Here is a 22,847-nt window from a genome sequence, read left to right as displayed (position 1 = left end):
ATCAATCATGTGTGATGTGTTTAATTTTCATTTTTTTAAAACTGAACTAAAAATTCTTTAAAAAATGAAAATTAAATGAGAAAGTTATACAAAATATTTTATATTAAACTGGCAAACAAAGTTCATACATGTTAATCGCTGAAATATATCATATTGAATTTTAGTTAGTTAGTTAGTATAGGTTTAAAAATACTGTGGATTTAAACTTAATTAAATTAGATTGAGAAATGTTCTTATCCCTTTTCCTAAAAGGCACCTGTTCATTATAAGGCATCCTGATTACTCTGAGCACAGCATTGTAATATGTGCTGAAGTTATGGCTGTTGATTGACCTCAATCTGTCAAATATTGTATTATGTAGCCTCACAGTTTTACATACAAAGATATAAATGGCATACCTCTCAGTGTATTTTCAGACAGCAGCCCGTAAAGTAAAATGATAGAAACACCAGCGCCTGGCGTGTCTGTGAAGCCACGGGGCCGTGTTGTTGTTGTGCGTTGATAATTTCTCTAATCAGGTGGATGAAGAAGCTTGCAGGGTTAATTGGGAGCATACTGGAGTCGCTACAAGTGTGAAATTGTATTTACGGTGCATTAAACCACAAAGAGCCTGTTTGTCTGTGTGTGCGCAAAAGGCTTTGATGAACAGGGAGATTTTGATGTGATAAGTCAATAAATGTTAAACAGATGTCCCTTTGTGTAGCAATAACCGGCTCAGAAAACACGTCAGAAAAGAAATGATTGAGCAGGTTCAATTTATTTATTATTATTTATTAAAAAATTAAGAATAAATTCTAAAAATACTACATACTACTCTATTTTTACATGCACTTTTCATAAACAACAGATTATTTTGTGAAATGTGGAAAAAATATTTTTTAATTAGCATGTTTGTTTAAATTTTGATCATATAAATTGAATTTGATTGTACTGAGTTTGCAGTGTGGAGAGTTTCTTCCTTGAATTTCACAAAAAAAACTATTTATTTACAATATTTGTCTTCTACTTACTTGCTGGACTACTGGACTTTTTAAAGTAAATCTGGCTTCTGGCATGATTTTATAATGGCCTCGTACCCTTAAACCCTTCCTTGCCGCATTGACATGGTCCTGTGTGTTTCATTTACACAAGCAGTGTGACGAGCTTCAGAGTGGACTAAGAAAAGAGAGCGATTGAGGGAGTGAATGGGGAAGGATATTATAGCGGACTGACAGCACTACAGTAAGTGCTGAGACATAGAGCCACATGCTGAAGGCGTCCCGCTGGGCAGGAAATGTAGGGGAACTGGCTAAGCAGCGCAGTCCCATCAGCTCCCCGCTGTTCACCGCCTTTACACCACTTCCTTATTACCGTGTTTACCGTTCGGCTTTCACGCCTCTCGGCCCTCCAACCCGCCGCACGCTCCAGGCGCACGGACACGAGTTAGAAGCGAGGAAACTGGGGAGAAAGAAAACAAACATAAGGAGAAGCAGGTCACACACCATCAGCGTAGAAAGCTGAGCACAGCAGATCTAGACTTCATGCGTTTACCTGCTGCCTACGGAGTGAGAGAGCACTGGGGGAATGGCTGCGTGCCCTAGAACTGAAGTGGGATGAAGTAATGAGATGGATTGTGTTAAGTGGCTGGTGTAGAGCGGAACAGAGCCCTCAACACACACACACACACATATACCGCTACCCACCTGCCCTCCCAACTTGCCATTCCAGCACTCAGCTCCACCATATATCAAAGTTTCTATTTTATTAGATTCATTTAATAAATGATCGTTGGTCAGGTAGGAATGTCAGCCAGTGTTCCCCCTCTCGCTCCTCTGACGGAGCTTTGACCACAGCGAAGCCTGAAACAAACACAAACGTACGACATGTGCACGTATGGAAACACACACAATATAACGCACCATTAGCACATTGAGTTCCACAGAACTGCTGAACAAACTTCTCATCCAATGTATCATTTTGGTGGACGCATTAATAAAGAAACAAAAGGGGACTGATGTAACCTCGTCCGACAGCTCTGACAGAAAAAAAGTCAGCGACTGTGCCGTGACAATAAAGTTCTGCCAGAGGCTTGAGCTGCAGTGCCGAAGTCCCCTGATCTCCTTGTGGATGGTCCGTTGGGCATAGTACCTCAGCACCCAAGGCCTTCAGGGTGGCCTTTAAGCCTGGCTGAGCAAGACCCCATGTCCTGTCACTTCTCTCCTCAGTTCCCACTCTCTGTTCCACGTACAATCGCTATTGACAAGTGTAAGAGCAGTTCCCTCTAGGAGAATACCTAGCCTGTGCCAGAAGTGCTAATACAACATTTATCAAAGCATAGGACGCGTATGTGTGCTGTCACTTTGTCTGACATGCTAAGAGCTCCCGTGTTGACATGGCCATTGTTCTCTGCTCTTTCGATTGTTGTTGTTGATCACCACAAACTAGGCTCTCTTCAAAATCAGAAGAGTAAAGAAATCTTAACCTAACCCCTGCACACATACTCATTCAGGACACTCTACAAGCCAAGAGGTTAGCTGTTGATACACAATTAAGCGTTTGCTAAAGTTTAATCTGAAGGTAAGTGCTGCTTCAGTGAATCTGGCTGATTGGGTCATGACGGGCTCGTCTGTTGAAGGGACAAAGACGCCCGTCGCCTGCTCTTGTCAATGATTTCTCTCTCTTTTTTTTTCTTCTTTTTTTTTGTGAGTGAATATCAAAATAAAATGTAAGTAACCTGTTATTATTCTGCACTTACGAAGTGGGGTGTAAGTGGATGAAAATTGATCCAGCAAATTGAAAAGGGGGTTAAGTGTTTTTGCCCTATCGACTCCGACTGAAATGACGGTTATATAAAACACTCATTTCTCTCCCATTAGCAGATGAAGCCACAGCCAAGTATTATTAGAGGGCCACATTGTGCACTGCTCCAAGACATTTTGTTACTGCTAATGGCCCTCAGTCCAGAGGCGAAAAAACATAAAGAGATTTTGGCTCTGTGGATAAAATTGAGACAGTTTTCGGGCTAAATGTGTGCGGCGAGGCTGCCATAACATGTTGTGAGTGATCTTCTCAGAAAGGTGAGAAGTCATCTTCGATAGGACCTGTCATGTTAGCAAATGCGGCTCAAAGTAAAACCATTAGTGCATTTTGTTTACAGTGGCTACACGCAGTATGGATTCTTTTTGAATTGTTTGCACACTATCATTACCAAGGGTCACCTCACAATCTCACTTTAATTGATAGCCTGTCAGTCTGTCAAGTAAAAAGCCTTTCTCGGTGTGCCGCGTGGTAGAATTTTATGATGTGCTTTACAATAATGTTTAATGTTGATGGAGTAGTGTTTGTGGCCACAAAGCACAGCATGCGTCTCAGCAGGAGGACCATACATTTGATTGTAGTGTGTGGTATAACACGGTATATAATTTGTCAGTCAGTTCATTTGAATACCATCTGTTTGCATTGCAGGATTTGTCATGGGAACCTGAGAGCGAACCTGCGCCATTATTGGTCGTTACGGTACCTGCCTTACCCAAGGGAGCAGCTGTTGAGCTTCATGTAACTGCAATTCAAGATGATCCCACCAAAAGGACTTCATGTCACGTGACTACAAAGGTGGCGTGCGGAACCATACAGTGCCGCACTGTAACGTCTGCTGACATGTGTAGTGCTTCCCTTTCAATTTCCGTTGCTGCGCCCGGCGACAACCTGGAGGTCACCGGCGTGAAGGACGTGACGGAAGCAGTCGGCGCCACATTTAAGAAAGCCGTGGAGAAGATGGAGGCTGAGCTGGTGCCACTGTGTGCCAGGGTGTTCTACAAGTGCAACCACTCAGCGGTTCAGCAGATTATTAAAGGTATGTCACCGGACATGTATCTCACTCAAGACACCACACATAAGCTTTGATCTAATATTTACACCCATTAAGAGGATTTATCCTAAATAAGCTGTTCTGTTGAAGGCAACACTTCTGAGATCCAGCGCTCTTGCAAGTTAAGCTCTACATCACAGTATTAATGAAAACAAAGTGACAGCTCGTCTCTCTCCGCACTCTCTTTTCAAAGAAAGTTTGAGCTGACACGACTTAGCAAACTCCATAAGGTATTCGAGGGAGCAGTCTCTCCAGAGGATCTCCTCTTCTTCCTGTGTTTAATTATTGTAAGTCATTTGTTGTGTCTGCAATGTGTACAGTAACCCAAGCAGCTGGCACAGTCTTTTGTCATCATTACACTTTTATATGCCGCCATCTCCTGCTCCCAGGAATCCTAGGTTCTTGTCAACGCAAATGTGGAATGGTATTTGTTTTATCCTGAGAGATGTTCTCTCGGAGGGAAAAGGGCGACGAGCACATCGATCACACGGGCTCAGTTGTCAAGTCATCGCTGAAGCAGTCAATTAACATTTTTGAATCCGTGCCAAACCAGCCATCTTACTGTCATTTTTAGCTTTGACATAACTCATCTTTCTGAGGACGTGAAATTATGGTTACCAGTGATGAATGGGAAATAGGTCGATCTGTTTTGAATGTGCATTGATATGCATGACAGACGAACAGTGCTATTTGTTTTGGTACCTAATTATATAATTGTTATTCAACATTGTTTCATGATATATGATGCACGTCATTTATTTCTTCTGTCATTACCCAGAATGGAAGAGTGAGATGATTTAGCATTGAGGACAAAAATATCTCAAATTTTCTGTTTAAAATTGTACTGCTGATAATAAAATCGATGCCGATATGGCAAGAAATGTTATAGTTATTTAGATATATTTTAGTGTAATTGTTGGATTTTTTTTATAGAAACCATTAACTGTGTCACTGGGTCATTGGTTTATGGAGCAAAATCAACCCCAGTCTTCACCCTTGAAATGTATGTGTCTTTTATTATGGACTGCACAGACTGCTTCCCTAAAACCATTTACTGACTCATCACTGAGCTGTAATCTCTTACCTTACCCTGCATGCACAGCCAAGCCCCGGAAGCTTACCCATGGGCAGTTTTATGGGTCACAGCTTACGCTCATTGCGTGATGAATCCAAAAAGTCAAAGGAGGAAAAGTAACACCTCTGGCACTAGCAGTCACAGCCTCGCAACTGCTCCTGTCAGCGCGCAGACGGACAACAACACTGGAGCAAAATGTGACTGCACACCCCCCCCACACTCCCCTTCGGTTACTCGCGTTAGGATTCGCAGCTGATAGACATGACATATGCTCCAAATGAAACCTTTAAACATCTTGTCTCAACTTGTTACTTACGATAGAAAGGTTCTCACGAAGGTAGACCACCGCGACTCAAGTAAAACCTTAACTCTTAGAGAAGGACCGAAGGAAGGTCTCCTGATTTATTTATTTTTTTCGAAACATTAAAATGATTTTAAAAAACTTTTGTTTACAAAAAGTGTTTCAACCTCTTTCTCTACCCAAAACACGAGCATACCTCTGATACTGTAATAATACATTTGCAGGGACTGATTCTGATATGATTAACTTGCAAACAGTTGACTATTCATACATCCTGCATATGAGGAGCAACATTAGCATTTATTGTAGAACGTGTTTGTGTCCAATTGATGAATGTAAGTTTAATACTCACTCCTCTTTTAGTTCTGTTTTGCTCTCCACCAACTCCTGAGGACAATAGCTGACTTGTTAACAGCTAAATGCTTCACTATTATTCACCTATTGCTCACTGTCTGTCTGTTTGGTTCTGAGTAAATAGTGTACAAGGTAAAAAAAAACATGGCTGGGGCGGTCGGTAGCATAGTGGGTTAAGCGGCCGCCCCGTGTGTGGAGGCTATAGTCCTTGCTGCAGCTGGCTCCGGTTCGAGTCCCGCATTGGACGGCTAATTTACTGCGTGTCACTCCCCCTCACTCTGCCCCCTGCTTCCTGTCTATCTTCAGCTGTACTATCAATAAAGGCATACAAGGCCAAAAATAATCATCTAAAAAAAAAAAACATGGCTTAGGGTTATACACTATGTTATGCACCATGTCTGTAACTAACTGTCTCCATGAGAGTTGTGAATTTACACTAAATCAGTAATGTTGTGGGCCAGAAAACCAAAACATTTAGCTGAAAGACGGCGTATAGCTCGGAAGAGGTGAGCTGCTGCGTCTGTGGGTTTACCCCTACGAGCGACTCCTTTCACATGTGATTTACTGTTGATATAAAAAAAATATTGATTGTAGCTGCTTTAACGAAAGGTGAGGAAGTTTTTTTTGGTGGTTTTTTTTTGTCTTTGTGCCTTCACTTCACACACGCCCAGTCCCTCATCCTCTTTGTTCACTCTCCTTTGACTAAATGAACAATTTTCATGAGCCAACACTTGCTAATTACCAGCTCGTTTCCCGGATAATTTGACCAGTTTGGAAGTCAGTGTAGCACAACTAAAAACCACTGGCTCTGGGCCTTAGCCATTGCTTAAAAGCCCCATAAGCCCAGCAGGCATCAACCATTCCACAGAGGAACCCCCAGTTGCTCTCCTTTTCATCACTGCCTTCACTGACGCCCCCCCTTCTATTCACTTAGGCTTACAATATTTATGTATTAATCAGTTCAAACTAAAATGCCTGTTGATGTTTAGCATAAAAGGGTGTTGTGGGCATTAGTAATGGTTTGGTTTTAAAAACACAGAGTCTTAACAGCAGCCCTTTCAGCTCCCTGTGTGTTCACCGTGAAGCAGAATAATGGCCGGTCCTCTTGGGTAGATGGTTTAGTTCCATCCCATTGCTAATGTGATAGCTTTTTGAATCTTACAGCCTCTGTCCACTGGGCCTCTCAATGAGGCTCCCCGTGTAGCCCAAAGGGGGGTTAAGAGACCAGGGGATTGGGGATTGGGTGTGTGATGGGAAGTGTTCATAGGATTTTATGATTTTTACAGAAGCATTTAAAGTGATTGAAGCAAAGTAGTCTGTGTTCTTTACTCGCTTTTCACTCACAAAGAAGACCCCCACACAAAATTGCATGGTCACCTTCACCCCCCCCTTGTGTCTCTCATTCATGCATAAGCGGGCATACACAGACACTGAAAGAGACTCTCAAAGAGAGAGAGCGCAATTATTTCGGCGAGTACAAAGATTAAAACATCCTGACATAAAACAAGCTTAGTGCGCAAGGTGTGATGAAACATTCCCCTCCCTGTGATCTACCTAGCTCCGCTCAGTTGTCAGCTAGCCATCTCCAGAGGATCCTGCTTCCCGGGGTGCACCACATGCTCTGATAACACATATTTAGGCTTTTAATGCCCTCCAAAAAAGGGCTGTGTTCAGTGGGGGTATTTTAAGCTGTAGTGCATATTAGCTAATTAGGGTGTGTGGGCTCTTTGGAAGGATGTTTGGCATGCTGCGTGTGTTTCAAATGAAAGAGAATGAAGCTTATTAAATAGCGCTGTAGCCTTCGTGTAACCTCTCTGTCCGGATTTCTCTCTCTACAAGTTCACTTAAATGTCACACGGTGGAACTACTGCAGTAGTAGCAAATGTTATTAAAGGAGCATGAGTTTGTGTTGGTCCACTTATGACATATTAGAAAGTTGTTGTCAATGTAAAAAAGATTGACATCTGGACTAGTGATGGTATAAAAGTGACATGGCATACTTTTCCAGATGTGTAACCCTATTACGACCATGCCAGATCACATGGCCACACCCAAGTCCGATGCAACATGCTGTTAAATCAGAAGAAATAAGCCAGGACAGTCAACCATGTGACAGGAACACTTGTGACCAATTAGTGCAAGGAGCAGAGGAGGGAAGGGCTAACATCCCAGCGGGCCGCTGCTAAATAGACAGGCTGTCATCAAGACCAGGCTCTGAGACACTCAATGAATTCTCACATGTCCGCTGCCCGTCTGCAGTCCGGCCACACACACGCAGACACACACATGTACACTAACAACATCTCTCAGCTCCAGTAAAACTGAGAGGTAGTCCCAACACAGCTTCCTAACATCCCAACACAACAGGAGCAGAGGATCCATTCCACTAGATCCCCCCCAACAAGCTGCTCAATTGTCCAAAAGGGTATTACCAGGCCCCCCCCACCCCCTCTGTGTGTATGTGTTTGGTTTTTGTGCAACTTTGGGAGGGGTAGCTTAGAGTTTAGTCCTTGCCGACCATATGTCTGCACTGCAGGGAGTTGAATACAAGGGGGGTCAGCTACAATCTGCCAAGGATTTGAGAATGCCAATAATTTGTAAATAGGCCTGTGTTCTCTGGTCGAAGGGTTAAGTGCAGCCTCTGTCCTGGGGCAGCCCCAGTGGGACAGTTATGTGAGAACCTAATGTTTGACTCCAGCCAAAGTTCTCATGAAACTAACAATTCTCTCTTCCTTTGCCCTCACCCCCTTATCTCCATCCCGACTTCTACCTTCCAGGACTTGAAGAAAGTCTGAGAAGCTCTCTAGGAGATTACAGCCCGTCCGTGACCCTGGTTCCAGTCCTGGACTTGCCAGACTCCCAGATCCTCCACCTGTCCTGCTGGCTCAGTTTATAGAAACACAGCCAGAGTCAACAACCAGACTGCAGTCATCCAAAGCACTGGAATTCTGTGGGGCTTTTCTCGAGGCGCGACTCTGACAGCCTCAACACCTAATGACTTACAACAGGGCATCAGTAAATGCGGAAAAGAAAAAAACGACATAACTGCTCACGCATCCTGACTGTTTATCACTGCTGATTGTTGAAATGCAAAAGCTGCGTCTGTCTTTAAATGGTTTTGATGATGTGCCGTTTTTAAGATGTGTTTATTCCACTCCATATCCCAGAACTTAAGCCAATAACTCACTTTGTCCTCCACCGGAGGTGTATACTGCAGCAGCTGTTACTCTGCTTTGGAAATGAGTCTTATGGAACTCCTATAAGATAAAGCTGCATACCAGAGGACCGGAGACCACAGCCTAGAAAAGGTGACACCACCCGTGTCTCATCCCACGAGGCGATAAACTGTATCCCCTGATATCCCACTGTTTTCTTGTGGAATTTCTCTTAGCACGCCAGCTAACACCCCTCATAAAGGCCTAGCGCCACCACTGACACCATCTGTTCAGTTGTAAACCTATAGATTTACTGTGTGACCGGTTTGTGGCTGTGTGTAATGCGTGCGGATGAGGTGACTGTGTTTCTCCCTCTCATGCTCCATGGGATTCAAGGTGTGTTATTATTGTGTAATAGGCAATCAGCGCAGAGCACCTGAAAAGATTAAGCCTCTTTATGTTTTCTATTGATTCTACGGCAACCTGGTTAATAGGAAAGGGACAACACACAGCTGCGGGGCAGGTGTGTGTTGTTCCTCTCTCAGTGTGTGTGTGTTGGGGGTGTCAATGGACACATTGTGACGACGTGGGAAGAAAATAACACTATTAACCATTGCTCCTGGAACATTTCTTTTCTCAAAGATCATGAACCGTATTGATGATCTGAGTTGGAATGCATCTTCACTTGGGCTATTCTCTTTTCATCGCGCTTGTGACGGCGGGATAGTGGAGTGGGCTTATTGATCTTCACCAACCACGATGTTGTTTTGATTGTTGTTATCAAAAATTGAACAATAGAGGCGGCCAATAGAGCCTGAAGATTTTTTTTTTTTTTTTTTTTTTGAGGGTTGAAAAAATACAAAACAAGCAATTATTTATGAGAGCGAGCAAAGCCAATGCCCCATAAATATACAGTGCGTGTTAATGTTCACCTGTTTGGTTTTTAAAGGGCCCTACCAGGGGGAGATTCAGAATCTTTGAATAATGCAGCTGTACAATAAGTACTGTGATATTGGTATTTTTTAGTACTTTTATACCTCCGGTCAAGTCAACACCTATAAGTTTCATCCCCAAATATTTGATTATATTTCACAGTTTTCAATAATAGTAGCTGTTGAACTTCTATAGATTTGGCAGTGGCACAGATTGTCAGTTTTTTTGTAGAGAGATATCCTTCCGAGAGTGTTTTCTTCGCACTCGTTTGTTTTTATTTGTGAATGTGTTTCAGAACAGTTTGAATGCCAAACAGGGTGTTGCCGAGCAAGGCTTTGCTGAACAAGCATGTATGTTCAGCAGCCTTACCCACTAAATAATGGCTTACAAGAGAGATTGAAAAAAAAAATGCTTTTGTCCAAATTGAGCAATGAAAATAAAGTAACGACCAGCCAATGGAAATGTACTAGATTTAACTTGATTAAAATTCCACATTTGCAAGACATCTCTTTGTTGAGTTTTGAACCCGTGTGCTTTTTTTCCATTTGTGGAGCAGTTAAATTACAAGGAATTCATATGTAACAAAACAAGTCAGCATTTCAGTAAACACAGAGACACTGCCACTGCCACTAAAATTCAGTGCACGCCAAATACTTGTCGATCACCACTGTAAACATAACATTCTGCCTTTCAGCGGGCATGTTTTCATACAGACACAGACAAAGCCACAAGTATCATCACACCCTCATCACAGCGAATGTGATGGCCTATGGCAGACACATTTCTTTTGTGTCTCTACCACCGTTTCCTCACAAAATGAATAAAGACAGGGTGACATTTAGTTTTTTTTCCTCGTGTTTTCTCAAATGTAAGTTTTCTACCAAGCTGACCTGCAACCACTCTGCAAACAAACTGGCTGTTGTAGCTAACATTGTCCTTTGTGAGCAGTGTACCAGCCTGCGGCCCTTGTCATTGTGGCCTTGCACATGGACTTTAACTGTGTGTTTCTTCCTCCGGGCTAACTACGTTGATGTGTGTGACGCGGTTTCCCCATAGCAGTGGGCTACAGTAGGGGAGCCTGGCTCAAGAGCAGCCTGGCTGCATGAGATGCCTCCTGACATTGTGGTCTGTTTGCCTCAGTGACTGCGGTTTTGTTTGTTTTCATGTTTGAATTCTTTTTGTTTCATAATGCATCCTTTTCTTTCCCTGATGTATTGTGAAAGCATGTCTTTATGGGCACAGCACTGACTTAATGAAACTTGTTCTATCTGCTGAACTGGCGAGCCGCCACATGCTATTGAGTGGTGTGTGCTTCCCTCTTGTGGCCGACGTAAACAGTGCAATTTAAACATAGAAGATCCTTCAATTCAGCCAGTGTTTCTAACATTCAAAGTGCCACAGTTTAGAAATGTATTCATCTGAGATGCAACTAAAAATAGAAATATTTTACATGTCTCTTTCTCCTGTAATAGATCACTAATATTGACATTTTCACTGCTTTCATTTCTTCTGTATCTTCAATTAATAGGATGAGGGCGGTCTGCTCACATTATGTGTTTTTGTTTATTATATTTCTGATGGTCGAACAGTTCACAGTTCCCATGATTTGATATTTTACCTAATACAATACAATATTTCGCCCACATTCTGTGTAATCCAATTACTTGCATATAGTGTTCAGACATGTCACTGGAGACATGTCACAGGAGGATAAGCACTTGTGCAAAAAATAAGATTAATAATGGTTAATAGGAAATCCCATGATATCTGTGTGTTTACCTCTTATGACTAATGTCCTGTTATTTACATGATGAGACACAGATGAGACTTAAATGTTTCGACACACTTGTAACCAGTAACATTAACGATTGCTTCACTCCATGCATGGTGTGATGATAAAGCAGGGCCTGTACACATTACACCTCAATATTATGCAGCTTTTAACAATGTTACGTATACCTGTGTTTGATACGGTTATTCTGGACAGTGCAGTTTCTCTATAAAAAGTGCGTAGCCAAAGTAGAAAACCCACTCCCACATACTGATACCTTTCGATTGTCATCATCCACATTCCTAGAAAATATATATCAACTAACACTAGGATAAGACCATAGAAAACAAGTACATCCAAAGGGTTTGGAAACCTGTGGTTACCCAGCCTAGACTAAACTTGTTTCACATACCAAACATAAATCTAGACACAGCACAAAATGAAATCTCCCTGAAATACTGTAGAAATTGGAGGAATTTGTGGAAAACATTTTTATATTTTGTAAACCTGCCAAACACTGAGGCAGTGTTTAAGAGACAAAGATATCTACATTGACAAAATTAAAACAAACATTCAGCACAGCGTAGAAGAGTAAACCTCTCAGCTTAGGAGTTGTTTATTCATTTCAGAAAAATAATAAAGTTTTTAAGGACCAAAATGAACATATCAGAGAGAGCATATGGTTTACAGTAAATGAGGAGTGAACACTGCCATACAGTATGTTATAAAAATTAGTATTATACTGGGGTGCAATGTCTTAACTCATACAGATAGTGTGTGTCTGTCCTGTTATGTGTATGTCTTGCATACCTCCCTTAGTTGGCCTCTGATTTACTGAGGCTGGTAGGGAGGGACAATTATAAATTAGTAGTACAAGAACAGGAGAGACAGGCTAGGGGAAAACCATGTGGATATAAAATATAGTGCTCATTATTGAGCAGAAACCCAACTAAAGGAATGTTATGACGTTATCTGTATCAGTGGAGAGGTGTCCGAGACAGACACACTTTTTTGAACAATGTATAAGAACCTATTGACAGAGCTCCTCAGGGAGCCTTTTCTCTGTAACTCTCTCGTGTGTTGCACTGTTAAACGCTCCTTCTTGTACAAGAATATTAAATTAAACTTTGATATTTTGAATCCAGTCCTCTTTATTTAAGGGTTCTTTATTTAAAATTCTCGTAACACAGTACACGTCAAACTAAACCCTCAGTTAAAAAGAGAAGGGGGACTGCGAGCCCACCTGTCTGCTGCTTACAACACCTGGGAATATTCCATTCAGAAGGCATATCACTTTTAGAGCCATCCAAACAGGTAAGGTGTATCCACTGTAGGTTGGTCTACTTTTTGCACTCTATGCTAGATATTTTTAGTACATAGTAAATACAGTAATGTGATGATGTGCAGTATATGTTTTTTTTTGTTTTGTTTTGTTTTTTTAAACATAATTTAAGACATGAATGTGACAAGAGGTTACAGGGGATAAGGGTTGGGGTTTTCAAGAGGAACACTAAAAATACAAGTTTTATTGTAGTGTAGGATGTTTTGGACATTTGGACTATTGAGTATAATAATACACTGTTACCCATAACATTGGAATAAAATATTTTTACCTCTTCTCTAATGTGATTTATTCCTGACAGATGAAGTGTCTCTTCTCAAAGCTTTATTAATCAGTCTCTTATCACAGTGGAAATTAAACCACGATCAACCTGATGTGTACAAATAGGAATAAAAAAAAAGGAATGTGTATGGAGAAACAAAATTATTATAACTTTATGGGCAATAGTGTAGTTATAGCAAAGCGTTCTAAGTATTCTGGCCACAGGCACATTTTCACAGAGGGATGATTATAATAAAGTCACCAATTTCTGTGACAGGTAATAATAATAATAATAATAATAATAATACATTTTATTTTATAGGCGCCTTTCTGTCACCCAAGGACACCTTACAATAAATAAGAGTAGACAGCAAATAACAGAAACAAACAAAAAATAACATAAAAGTATCAAATTACAAGAATACAACATTAAAAACAGGTTAAAATAGGACAATGAAAAATAACAGTTTTCCAGCAGAGTGGCTGCAAGGGTATTTCCAACAATAGGCTATGTGTAGCTTTAGCATTACAATGGTTTAAGTGTGTAATTGCACAAATTGCTTCTATCTCATCAAGTTAAGAAAATAACACGACGGGTAGGAACCGTCCATCTTTGTTTCCCGTCGTGCGTTTTGAGGGACGCACATGCATGTTGCATTGTTAGCAGCGAGGCTAACAGGACACAAACATGACCTGAGCTGTGGCTGTAAGTATTTTAGACTCATCATCCTGCACAACGAGGCTGGTTTAGTCAGCTCCGACCGTCAGGTTCCTATAACGTGAGTTATATGTTCATAGATGAGTGTCACTGTCACTGTTGTTGCAGTAATATGTTGTGCACATCTTTTGCATTAGGTTGTTTCCTGTTGTCTCTTGCACCATGCTTGTTCAATGTCATGTGCTTTGCTCCAGGTCTCATGAGAGGATCAGCAGTCGAGGAGGAAACCAATCCCAACACGTGTTGAAGATGCATCATTGCCCTGTTTGTCCAAAGTCCTTCCCCTCGCCGTATAAACTCCAGAGACATTATGTCATCCACACTGGTCAGAAGCCCTTCGTCTGCAGGATCTGTGCAAAGGCCTTCACACAGTCCGAGCATTTAAAAACGCACTCGCAGAAAGTCCATCATTCAGGGCTTCCAACGGGACGCCCACCAGATGGCCAGCGACCAAGTTGTGCCAAACCAGCTGCAGGGATTAACACGCATGGCAGTTGTAATTACACCTCAATGCCTCATACTGTGTCATCCTCGGCGGCCGCCCAGCCAGAGTGGAAATGGGAAACCGTGCCTCGCGAAAAATGCCTTCCTTTCTCCGGGTTTGATAATGTACCGAAAAATATGCCACGTGTTAATCACGGCTCATTGACTCAGAACAGTGTCTCAGCTGTTATGGATCCAGTACCGCAGGAGCAAATTGGTTCTGCAAGTGTAGACACATCTGGATACACCTGCAAAGTCTGCCTGGAGTCATTTACTTCGTCCCTTCAGCTTTGGATTCATTCAGCGACCCATAACAAACCAAAACAATTTGAGAGAGGCAGAGAGTCAGGCCAGACTTTTTCCAAAAAGGCCCATTCAGAGGTGCCCCTGCAATTACAAGAACTGAGCTCCAGCAGAAATAAAATGCAACACCGGTGTCCGAAATGTCTCAAAACCTTCTGCTCACCATCAAAATTACAACGGCACTTTCTTATTCATACGGGGCAGAAGCCCTACTCGTGTATGATCTGCCATAAAACCTTCAGACAGAAAGTACACTTGCAAACCCATTTAAGTACTGCAAATAAATGTTCACTTTCCACAAGCACTGAAAGGAAAAAACAGACAGGTCTCCAGCATCAGTCATCACTTCGACAGCGACCCAACAGCCTTTGCATTCCCGTGAATTCCTCAGTGGAACTGGCGCTCCAGTGTAAAATAAGAGTAAATGCTGTGCCGGACCTGAAAGGGACAGAAATCAAGTCGGACATTAAACCGGAGGAAACGTTGAATACACTCGGTCACCCGGCACGTGAACAGTTGAAACCATTCCAGTGTATGATCTGCAACAGATCGTTTCGGTTGGAAGTTAATCTAATGCGTCATCATAAAATTCACAAGAATCAATCAGGAAATCCAACCAAAGTGAAAAACGGTAATAATGTGAACATGTCTGATTCTGACACAATAAAATATTCACATGAGCCCAGACACGCAGATCTCACTGACTCGAACGTCATTGTAAAACCAGAAACGTGGAGTGAAAACTGCAGCGATCGCAATAACTTTGTTCGTCTGGATTCAGCAGAGCGGCTGGGAAAAACATGCCGTGCCACCAGGAGGCAGCAGAGCATTAACGCTTTACATCAGTGCCATACCTGTTCAAAGTGTTTTCCATCTGTCTCAAAACTTCAGAGGCACATGATGACTCATACTGGACAAAGGCCTTTTGGCTGTGAGATGTGTGGGAAGAGATTTCGGCAGAAAACACACCTGAGGGTCCATTTTCGCACTCACCTGTGGACCAGATATCACAAGCAACGGTCGCTGTATATCAGTCGGCCGCCTTCTTGCATAGGCGGGTTTAACACAAGGACTGCACGAGATGTCCCAGTCCAGGAAACGTTAACACACAAGAAGAGACACACTGGCAGTTATTTGGTCCCTGTGAAACACCTGGATCAGACCTCTTCTGCAGTAATTAGTCAGAACGACAACAGAGAATCGGATAAATTGTCGGCACGTTCCTCACAAAAAAAGACCAAAGCCAAATCAGTACAAGATCCAGGCAAGGTAGAACACAAGTGCTTCCAGTGTTCAAAGTGTTTTCCCAGTGCCTCGAAGTTACAAAGACATGAGATGGTGCACACGGGCCTGAAACCATTCCGGTGTCTTATGTGTGGGAAAGCATTCAGGCAAGCTCCACATTTGAAAAGCCACGAAAGAACTCATTGTGAGAGGAAACAATTCAAGTCAGCCAATCAACAGGAGAACGTCAAAAAGCTGAGAGTGAATAGTCGACAGCAGCTTTACCCAAGGATCAGTGTTCGGGTCCCACTCCAGAATAAATCTGTGGACACGGACATAACAAATATTGATGATGCTGTGTGTAATGAAGTGAGCGGGTTATCCGCCACGAAAGTAAGCGATAAAAGTAATGTAACGTGTAGAAAAAGGAAAGTTCACACATGCCGGATATGCTTTAAAAACTTTGCTTTTCCATATCAGCTCACAAGGCACTTGGTCGCTCACTATGGGATAAAGCCATACAAATGCACTTTGTGCAGTAAAACCTTCACACAGTGCGGCCATCTAAGGGTTCACGAGCACAGATGCAGACAGAGTAACAGGGTGTCACCTGTTCAAGGTGACACGATGCAGACGAACCATCTAAAGGATAAATACAGTGAAAACCGTATTGATTGTAAAGCGGCTAATGGTAATTGTGGTAATGTGGCTGCAACAAGAGAGCAGCCGGAGTCCCATTATTCCAGTGCTGACTTTTACTCGCTGACTGATGAAGATTTATCTTATTGTTCGGAGCAAATGGATGCTGAATGGCTGGCAGTGCCAGAAGTAGGCTTACAAGAAGAGAATGATGAATCAGAGAAAAAACAGAGAGAGATTTGCAGTCAGGTTACAGACGACTATGATAAGGCCACAGACCATTTAAGTTATTCATTTCCCTCGGAACTTGCTTTTGAAATCAGTAAGCTTGTCCAAAATCCAAATATACCAGCTCCACCTTTGTCACACCAGTATGAGGGCAACACACATGATGTAGAAGTACCATGTCAGCCTAATGGAGTTACGGCCATATCGGACAGCAGCATGCAGCTCATTGATGAACTTGCGACTTCTGTGTTTGATGATCAAATGCAGCCAGATAATTACTGGTGTGAGCCAGTCACCGTGTTTGAATGTGACAAGTGCGCTGCAAGTTTTAAGAGCGAAGACGATCTCAAGCGACATATTTGTTCAACTAACATCCGACCTGTGATGACAGCCCAGAAGAATCGCTGTGACGTTTGCCTCAAATATTTTGTGTCTCCCTATAAACTTAGAAGGCATTATCTGATCCACACTGGTCAGAGGCCATACAGGTGCGACATTTGTGGCAAGATGTTCACACAGTCAGGACATGTCAGAATACACCGACTGACTCATCGATAATCAAAATGTTAGTCTAATGTTTGTTTTTTTGTGTTTAATGGTGTTACATGATGATTATTAATCTGATTTTGGGACTGTATATAGACAGCATGTATGTAAATATGTGATATATATACATAATAATGTAATCAATGAATGTAATTTATGTATAATAACAATATTGTGGACTGTATATAATGTTTTTTTTTTCAGTTTATCATAAATTAAATGTTTCATATGGAATTTCATATTTGCCTCGTGTTAAATACAGCGCTGCTCAAAAGTTTGTGAACCCTATAAAAAATACTAAAATAACCTTTTTTAATGTAAAGTTATACCCCAATTCACAATACTGACTTTCCACATAATGGACTCAAACTAAAGAAGTGGTTATATATTCATTCTTCAGATTTCACGGGTGAAAAAGTATGTGAACCTCTTCAGTTAATAGGATACTGCAACGGTTTCAGTAGTGGCTCATCAGTCTCTCACATCTACTTTGGAGGATATTTGCCAATGTTCTTGTGTCTCTTGTTAATATTTTAGAAGGTCGTCCACTTCTAGGCTCTCCATTTGTGGATGATCTGCCTCACCTTGGAACAATGAAGCTCAAAACTTTTTAAGATTACTTCATACAAATGTGCGGTCACTGCCCTCTTCCTGAGGTCCTCTCTGAGATCTCGCTTCCTCTCTGCATGATTGACCTGTATGGGTTCACCCGGTTAGGACTAAAAGTGACCTGGTTTCATCTCTGTTTCGATCAGCGATGCACAATTTCGTCCCCAAACATCTCTGATGTTGATTGTCCATTTCAGTGGTTAATGTAGCCACCAATTTGTCCCGCCAGATTCTACTTAACTGCTTGTTTTAACCCATCATTAACATTTGCACTTACAAGTTTTAATTTAGTCTTGACTATACAATTGATTTTTTTTAGAGTATATTGAATTGATAATCCTGCACCTGATATTTCCATATAAAGAAATAATGGTTTTGATTAAATAAGGAAATCAGGGTGAAACAACAGAACTCCAAAAGCAGCAGCACTGTATGTCTAGGCTTTAGATTAGATTAGATATACTTTATTCATCCCACCACGGGGAAATTGACTTGTTACGGCATCAGAGGAAAGTGTAGCATACACTACAGAATTAGAAAAAAGTAGAAAAGACAAAAAAAAGAAGAAAAAAACACAATAAACAGACAGAAATATCTATAACCTACACAATAAACATGGTCAACCTTCAAAACAGACAAGTACTGAGGATAAAAGTGGCATGATATATAAAAAGAGTATTGTAATGTAAAGTGACCATAGTGTAAGAAATATTGTGTAAATAAATAAATATAAATAAAGTGAAAGTGACCATGATACAAATAATAATATTATTGCAAGAGTAGTGATATAAATAATATTACAAAAGAAAGTGACCATGATATAAAGGTATAAATGAAATAAACTAGAAACAAATTGCAGGCTGTACATTTAATTGATATAAACATAATAAATATAATAAATATTTTACAATGATCCTCGTGCTTTAGTTTTTTTATTTATTTTTTTCACGGTAGGAACGAAAAACATCGTGTGTGTTTTTTTTGTACCTGGGGTACGATTTTAGGGACGCTCCCATTGAGGAAGTCCTTCGCATACAGCGCGTTGTGCTTGTGTTCACGCTGTGACCGTCCGGCGGGCTCTCTCACTCATGCTGAGATAAAGTTAAAGGTTAGCGAGCTTCACTTTATATATTTAACATGTTTGTACACACTGGGTGTCGGTATCTGCCAAACTCGAGTTTAAATCACTTGTAACGGTTAACGGCTACAGTTAGCTTAGCTCACCGCCTTATATGGTGAAGCGGCTAACGCTCACCGACTCGTTATATATATATAATATAACGTGTTTGTGTTGTTGTATCGTATCACAAATATAACGTGTTTGTGTTGTTGTGTTGTTTAGAAATACACTTACTGGTTTACCCAGCCTGTTAAAGTTTCTAACCGAGCTAACCTGACTAACTCTCTCAGCTCTGTTCCTGCCTCATAGTTTCAAAGCCAACTAGCTGAACTTCAGATATCAGGCTCCTCTTCTGTGTTTATTCATTCATTCAACAACCATTCTGGGTTCAGGAGGTAGACACGGTCAACACTTTTAAGAGTAGACTAAAGATTTTAATTTTTGATAAAGCTTATAGTTAGTGCTGGCTCAGGTCATCCCTTAGTTATGCTGCCATAGGACTAGACTGTCCCCTTCTTTCTCTGTCTGTCTGTCTCTCTCTCTCTCTCTCTCTCTCTCTGTCTGTGTCTGTCTGTCTCTCTATCTGTCTCTCTGTCTCTCTCTGTCTGTCTGTCTCTCTCTCTCTCTCTCTCTCTCTCTGTCTGTGTCTGTCTGTCTCTCTCTCTGTCTCTCTCTCTCTCTCTGTCTGTCTGTCTCTCTCTCTCTCTCTCTCTCTCTCTGTCTGTGTCTGTCTGTCTCTCTATCTGTCTCTCTGTCTCTCTCTGTCTGTCTGTCTCTCTCTCTCTCTCTCTCTCTCTCTGTCTGTGTCTGTCTCTCTCTGTCTCTCTCTCTCTCTCTCTCTGTCTGTCTCTGTCTCTCTCTCTGTCTGTCTGTCTGTCTCTCTCTCTCTGTCTGTGTCTGTCTCTCTCTCTCTCTGTCTCTCTCTCTCTCTCTCTCTCTCTGTCTGTCTCTGTCTCTCTCTCTGTCTGTCTGTCTGTCTCTCTCTGTCTGTCTGTCTGTCTGTGTCTCTCTCTCTTTGTCTCTCTGTCTGTCTCTCTCTCTCTCTCTCTCTCTCTGTTGGTGTCTGTCTCTTTCAGGGTTATGCCTAGTCAGGCACAGTATTGGCTGAAGATACAGTCACATCTCCCTTACTGAAAACTCTCTCTCTCTCTCTATTATCATTTTACCATTCATTGTAATTCATTGTCATTTTACCATTCATTGTAATTGTACAGTATGTTTGTGTTGATTTGTTCTGTACACGTGACATCTATTGCACGTCTGTCCGTCCTGGGGGAGGGATCCCTCCTCTGTGGCTCTTCCTGAGGTTTCTTCCACTTTTTTTTGTGGGCAAGTTTTTCCTCACTCGACCCGAGGGTCTAAGGACAGAGGGTGTCAGTCCCTGTACAGATTGTAAAGCCCTCTGAGGCAAATGTACTTTGTGACTTTAGGCTATACAAATAAAATCTGATTTGATTTAGCAAAGTCCAGGACCTGTTAGTGTTGATTCGTAGTTACGCTTACTGTGATGTAATTTCTCTTTTTCTCATAGCCGTCATTGTAGCTGCTTCAGATGGCCACCATGGAGAAAGAAACCCCCGCTAAAAAGGCTGCAGCGCCTTCTGTGTCTCAGATCAACGCAGAATATGTCACGCAGGTAAATAACTCTGCATTTTACATTACATGTGGTTCAGCACTGTGTGTAGAAGTAAGCTGCACTCGTAATGATGAAGCCTCACCGGATGTCAGTTTGGTGCATTTGCCTGTAATGGATTAAATAAGTTTAGAGATTAATTTACTGCATCCTGTGTCATCCTACTACATATAAAGGCAGACAGGGCAAATTAAGGAGTTGTGCACCTTTTGACAGAGGCCATGAGGATTTGTGTTGTAGGTTACAAAATGTTCAGTCTAAGCTGGAGGATTTTCACCTTTGTAGATCGTTTGCTATTTGTTTTTTTGCAGAGAAAACCACAATTCCCGACCCCGATTATTATTATATTACATATATATAATTATATTATAAGATTCAGAAAATCCAGAGAAATCTCTGCATGTAAGGTATTAGACTGAAAACCAACACTGAACGCTTTAATTCCTCAGGCGCACTGCATTACTGACATGACTGTATGAAGTATATTAGTATAGGGCCTCAGGACTACTTTGTATTCTACTTGGGTAGTTATGACTCTACCATGTGAAGAGAAAGCCATCAACAAAAATCATCGCTGACTTCTCTGCACTGTAGCTCATCTGTGAGGGAGTGATGAAGAAGTGTGGTGTGGACCAAATTTATATTTCACACAGCGTCAGGGTTGTAATCTTGTTGAATTTATCCACCTATAAACCATGCTGTGATCATTTGTACGGACTTCAGTGTTTGTTTGTTGTGCATTGTGCTCTGTTTTCTTCTCTTATCTCTTTTCTCCTTTTTTTTCAGTTGGCTAACAAATATTGGGCTCCTCATGCAAAGAATAAACTACCATTTGACCCGAAGGTGAGTTATATAATGTAGTTATAAGCGTTCTAAGAGTTTGTCAATATATGCTCATTTTCTAATCAAATTATTTAAGTTGCAAACACACCGTCTGCATTCATCATACTACTAGTTAGTGTGTGTGTCGATTCTAACCAAAATGTGTTTTCGTATTTCGTTTGATATTGTGGAAGGACGTGTAAAGTATTAATAAACACAATCACACGTTTTTTTGATTAGCACCCCTAAGAATTGTAATATTCTTTGCTGTTTGTTTAGGTGATGGAAGATGTTTATGAAAAAGAGATTCTCAAGTCCAAGTAAGTAAATATATCATCTTTGACTTTTGTATATAAATGTAGTGATTTTCTTATTTATTCTGCTCTGTTTGTCTTTTTTTCCCTATGTGCAGATTTGCCATCAGAAAGATTATGCTGCTTGAGTTCAGGTGAGATATTTCACTTCCTTGTATTCCCTCTTTATGAAGCAGCCAGTGAATATAAAGTGCTAACATCTGTATGTTTATACAACATTTTCTCATCTTTCAGCCAGTATCTTGAGAACTACCTGTGGGTAAACTACACACCCGAGGTGTCCAGCAATGCCTACCTTATGTCCATTTGTTGCATCGTCAATGAGAAGTTCAGAGAGAATGTCCCAGCCTGGGAGGTAAGACATGTAGTACATCATCAAAGATTCGACTGCCTGGTGACCCCAGCTCTTAATGAGACCATATGAGTTACATTAACACTGAACGTTCATGTCTACTGCTGCTATTCAAACCAATGGGCTTTCTACAACACCATTTTATCTTTTGACGTGTATCAGGTGTTCAAGAAGGAGCCCAGCCATTTCCCATACTTCTTCAAATGTGTGATGCAAGCCGTTCTGGCAGGTGATGAAGCTGGCCTCACTCTGAAGGAACAAACCGTGCTGCTGGTCTTCCTGGACCACTGTTTCAACAGTCTGGTGTGTACCATTACACTGATATTCATATGTCACTGTGGGAATGTTATGAGTTTTATGCTGCAGTTTATAGGGTCAGTGAGGATGTTTGTTTTAAAGTTACTGTGAGTAATCCACATACCTAATATTTTGACTCCAATACTTAAATGTCCTTATCGCAGACACGTTACATTTCACATTTATTATTATCATGAAATCATTGTTGCTAGACTTGCCATGAATGTTCATTAGTTTAGATATTGATGACAAGATAAATAAGATGCTAAGCCTGAGATAACAAATAATTAAATATGAAAACACTTTGATTACTCGGCTGGCTGTGGTGTATTTAGTCCTTTACTGTGTCTGTGGACAGATCAACACTGTTTATCAATTAAAGTCAAAGATAGAAGAGAAATCAAGGCGATAACCATTATCATCAGTCTTTCAAATATGGTCACAAAGGTCCAGTGTGTAGGAGTTAGCTGCATCTAGTGGTGTAATTGCTGCATTGCAATCTGCTCACATCACCCTTGCA

The 22,847-nt window shown here is 41.3% G+C and overlaps 3 protein-coding genes across 4 annotated transcripts in view; all 3 read left to right on the top strand.

The window, feature by feature from the left end:
• dph6 (diphthamine biosynthesis 6) overlaps positions 1-10,170 on the top strand; it is a 56,266-nt gene extending 46,096 nt beyond the window's left edge. Inside the window, exons 14-15 of the mRNA XM_010735230.3 lie at positions 3,445-3,832; positions 8,355-10,170. Of these exons, the coding sequence (XP_010733532.3) occupies positions 3,445-3,832; positions 8,355-8,473 (507 nt within the window). The 3' untranslated portion in view covers positions 8,474-10,170. The remainder of the gene's footprint in view (positions 1-3,444; positions 3,833-8,354) is intronic.
• A 3,542-nt stretch (positions 10,171-13,712) lies between these two features.
• Positions 13,713-17,352, top strand: LOC104922413 (zinc finger protein 770). The gene is made up of 2 exons (XM_027275280.1): positions 13,713-13,818; positions 13,952-17,352. The coding sequence occupies exon 2, from the start codon at positions 14,007-14,009 to the stop codon at positions 17,190-17,192; it is 3,186 nt and encodes a 1,061-aa protein (XP_027131081.1). The 5' UTR covers positions 13,713-13,818; positions 13,952-14,006; the 3' UTR covers positions 17,193-17,352.
• A 1,415-nt stretch (positions 17,353-18,767) lies between these two features.
• aqr (aquarius intron-binding spliceosomal factor) overlaps positions 18,768-22,847 on the top strand; it is a 46,572-nt gene continuing 42,492 nt past the window's right edge. For both annotated transcript variants that reach the window (XM_019277171.2, XM_019277170.2), the window contains exons 1-7: positions 18,768-18,897; positions 20,441-20,545; positions 21,329-21,385; positions 21,644-21,684; positions 21,777-21,812; positions 21,913-22,033; positions 22,193-22,333. In XM_019277171.2, the coding sequence (XP_019132716.2) occupies positions 20,462-20,545; positions 21,329-21,385; positions 21,644-21,684; positions 21,777-21,812; positions 21,913-22,033; positions 22,193-22,333 (480 nt within the window). In that variant the 5' untranslated portion in view covers positions 18,768-18,897; positions 20,441-20,461. The remainder of the gene's footprint in view (positions 18,898-20,440; positions 20,546-21,328; positions 21,386-21,643; positions 21,685-21,776; positions 21,813-21,912; positions 22,034-22,192; positions 22,334-22,847) is intronic.

Source organism: Larimichthys crocea, chromosome XXIV (genome assembly GCF_000972845.2).
Source record: "Larimichthys crocea isolate SSNF chromosome XXIV, L_crocea_2.0, whole genome shotgun sequence".
Classification (NCBI taxonomy): domain Eukaryota; kingdom Metazoa; phylum Chordata; class Actinopteri; family Sciaenidae; genus Larimichthys; species Larimichthys crocea.
The sequence above is the reverse complement of the archived record's forward strand: the minus strand, read 5'-3'. Positions and strand labels throughout refer to the sequence as shown.

Bases quoted from the DNA above. Each gene is read 5' to 3' on its own strand.
- LOC104922413 (XM_027275280.1), top strand. From the start codon at position 14,007: ATGCATCATTGCCCTGTTTGTCCAAAGTCCTTCCCCTCGCCGTATAAA.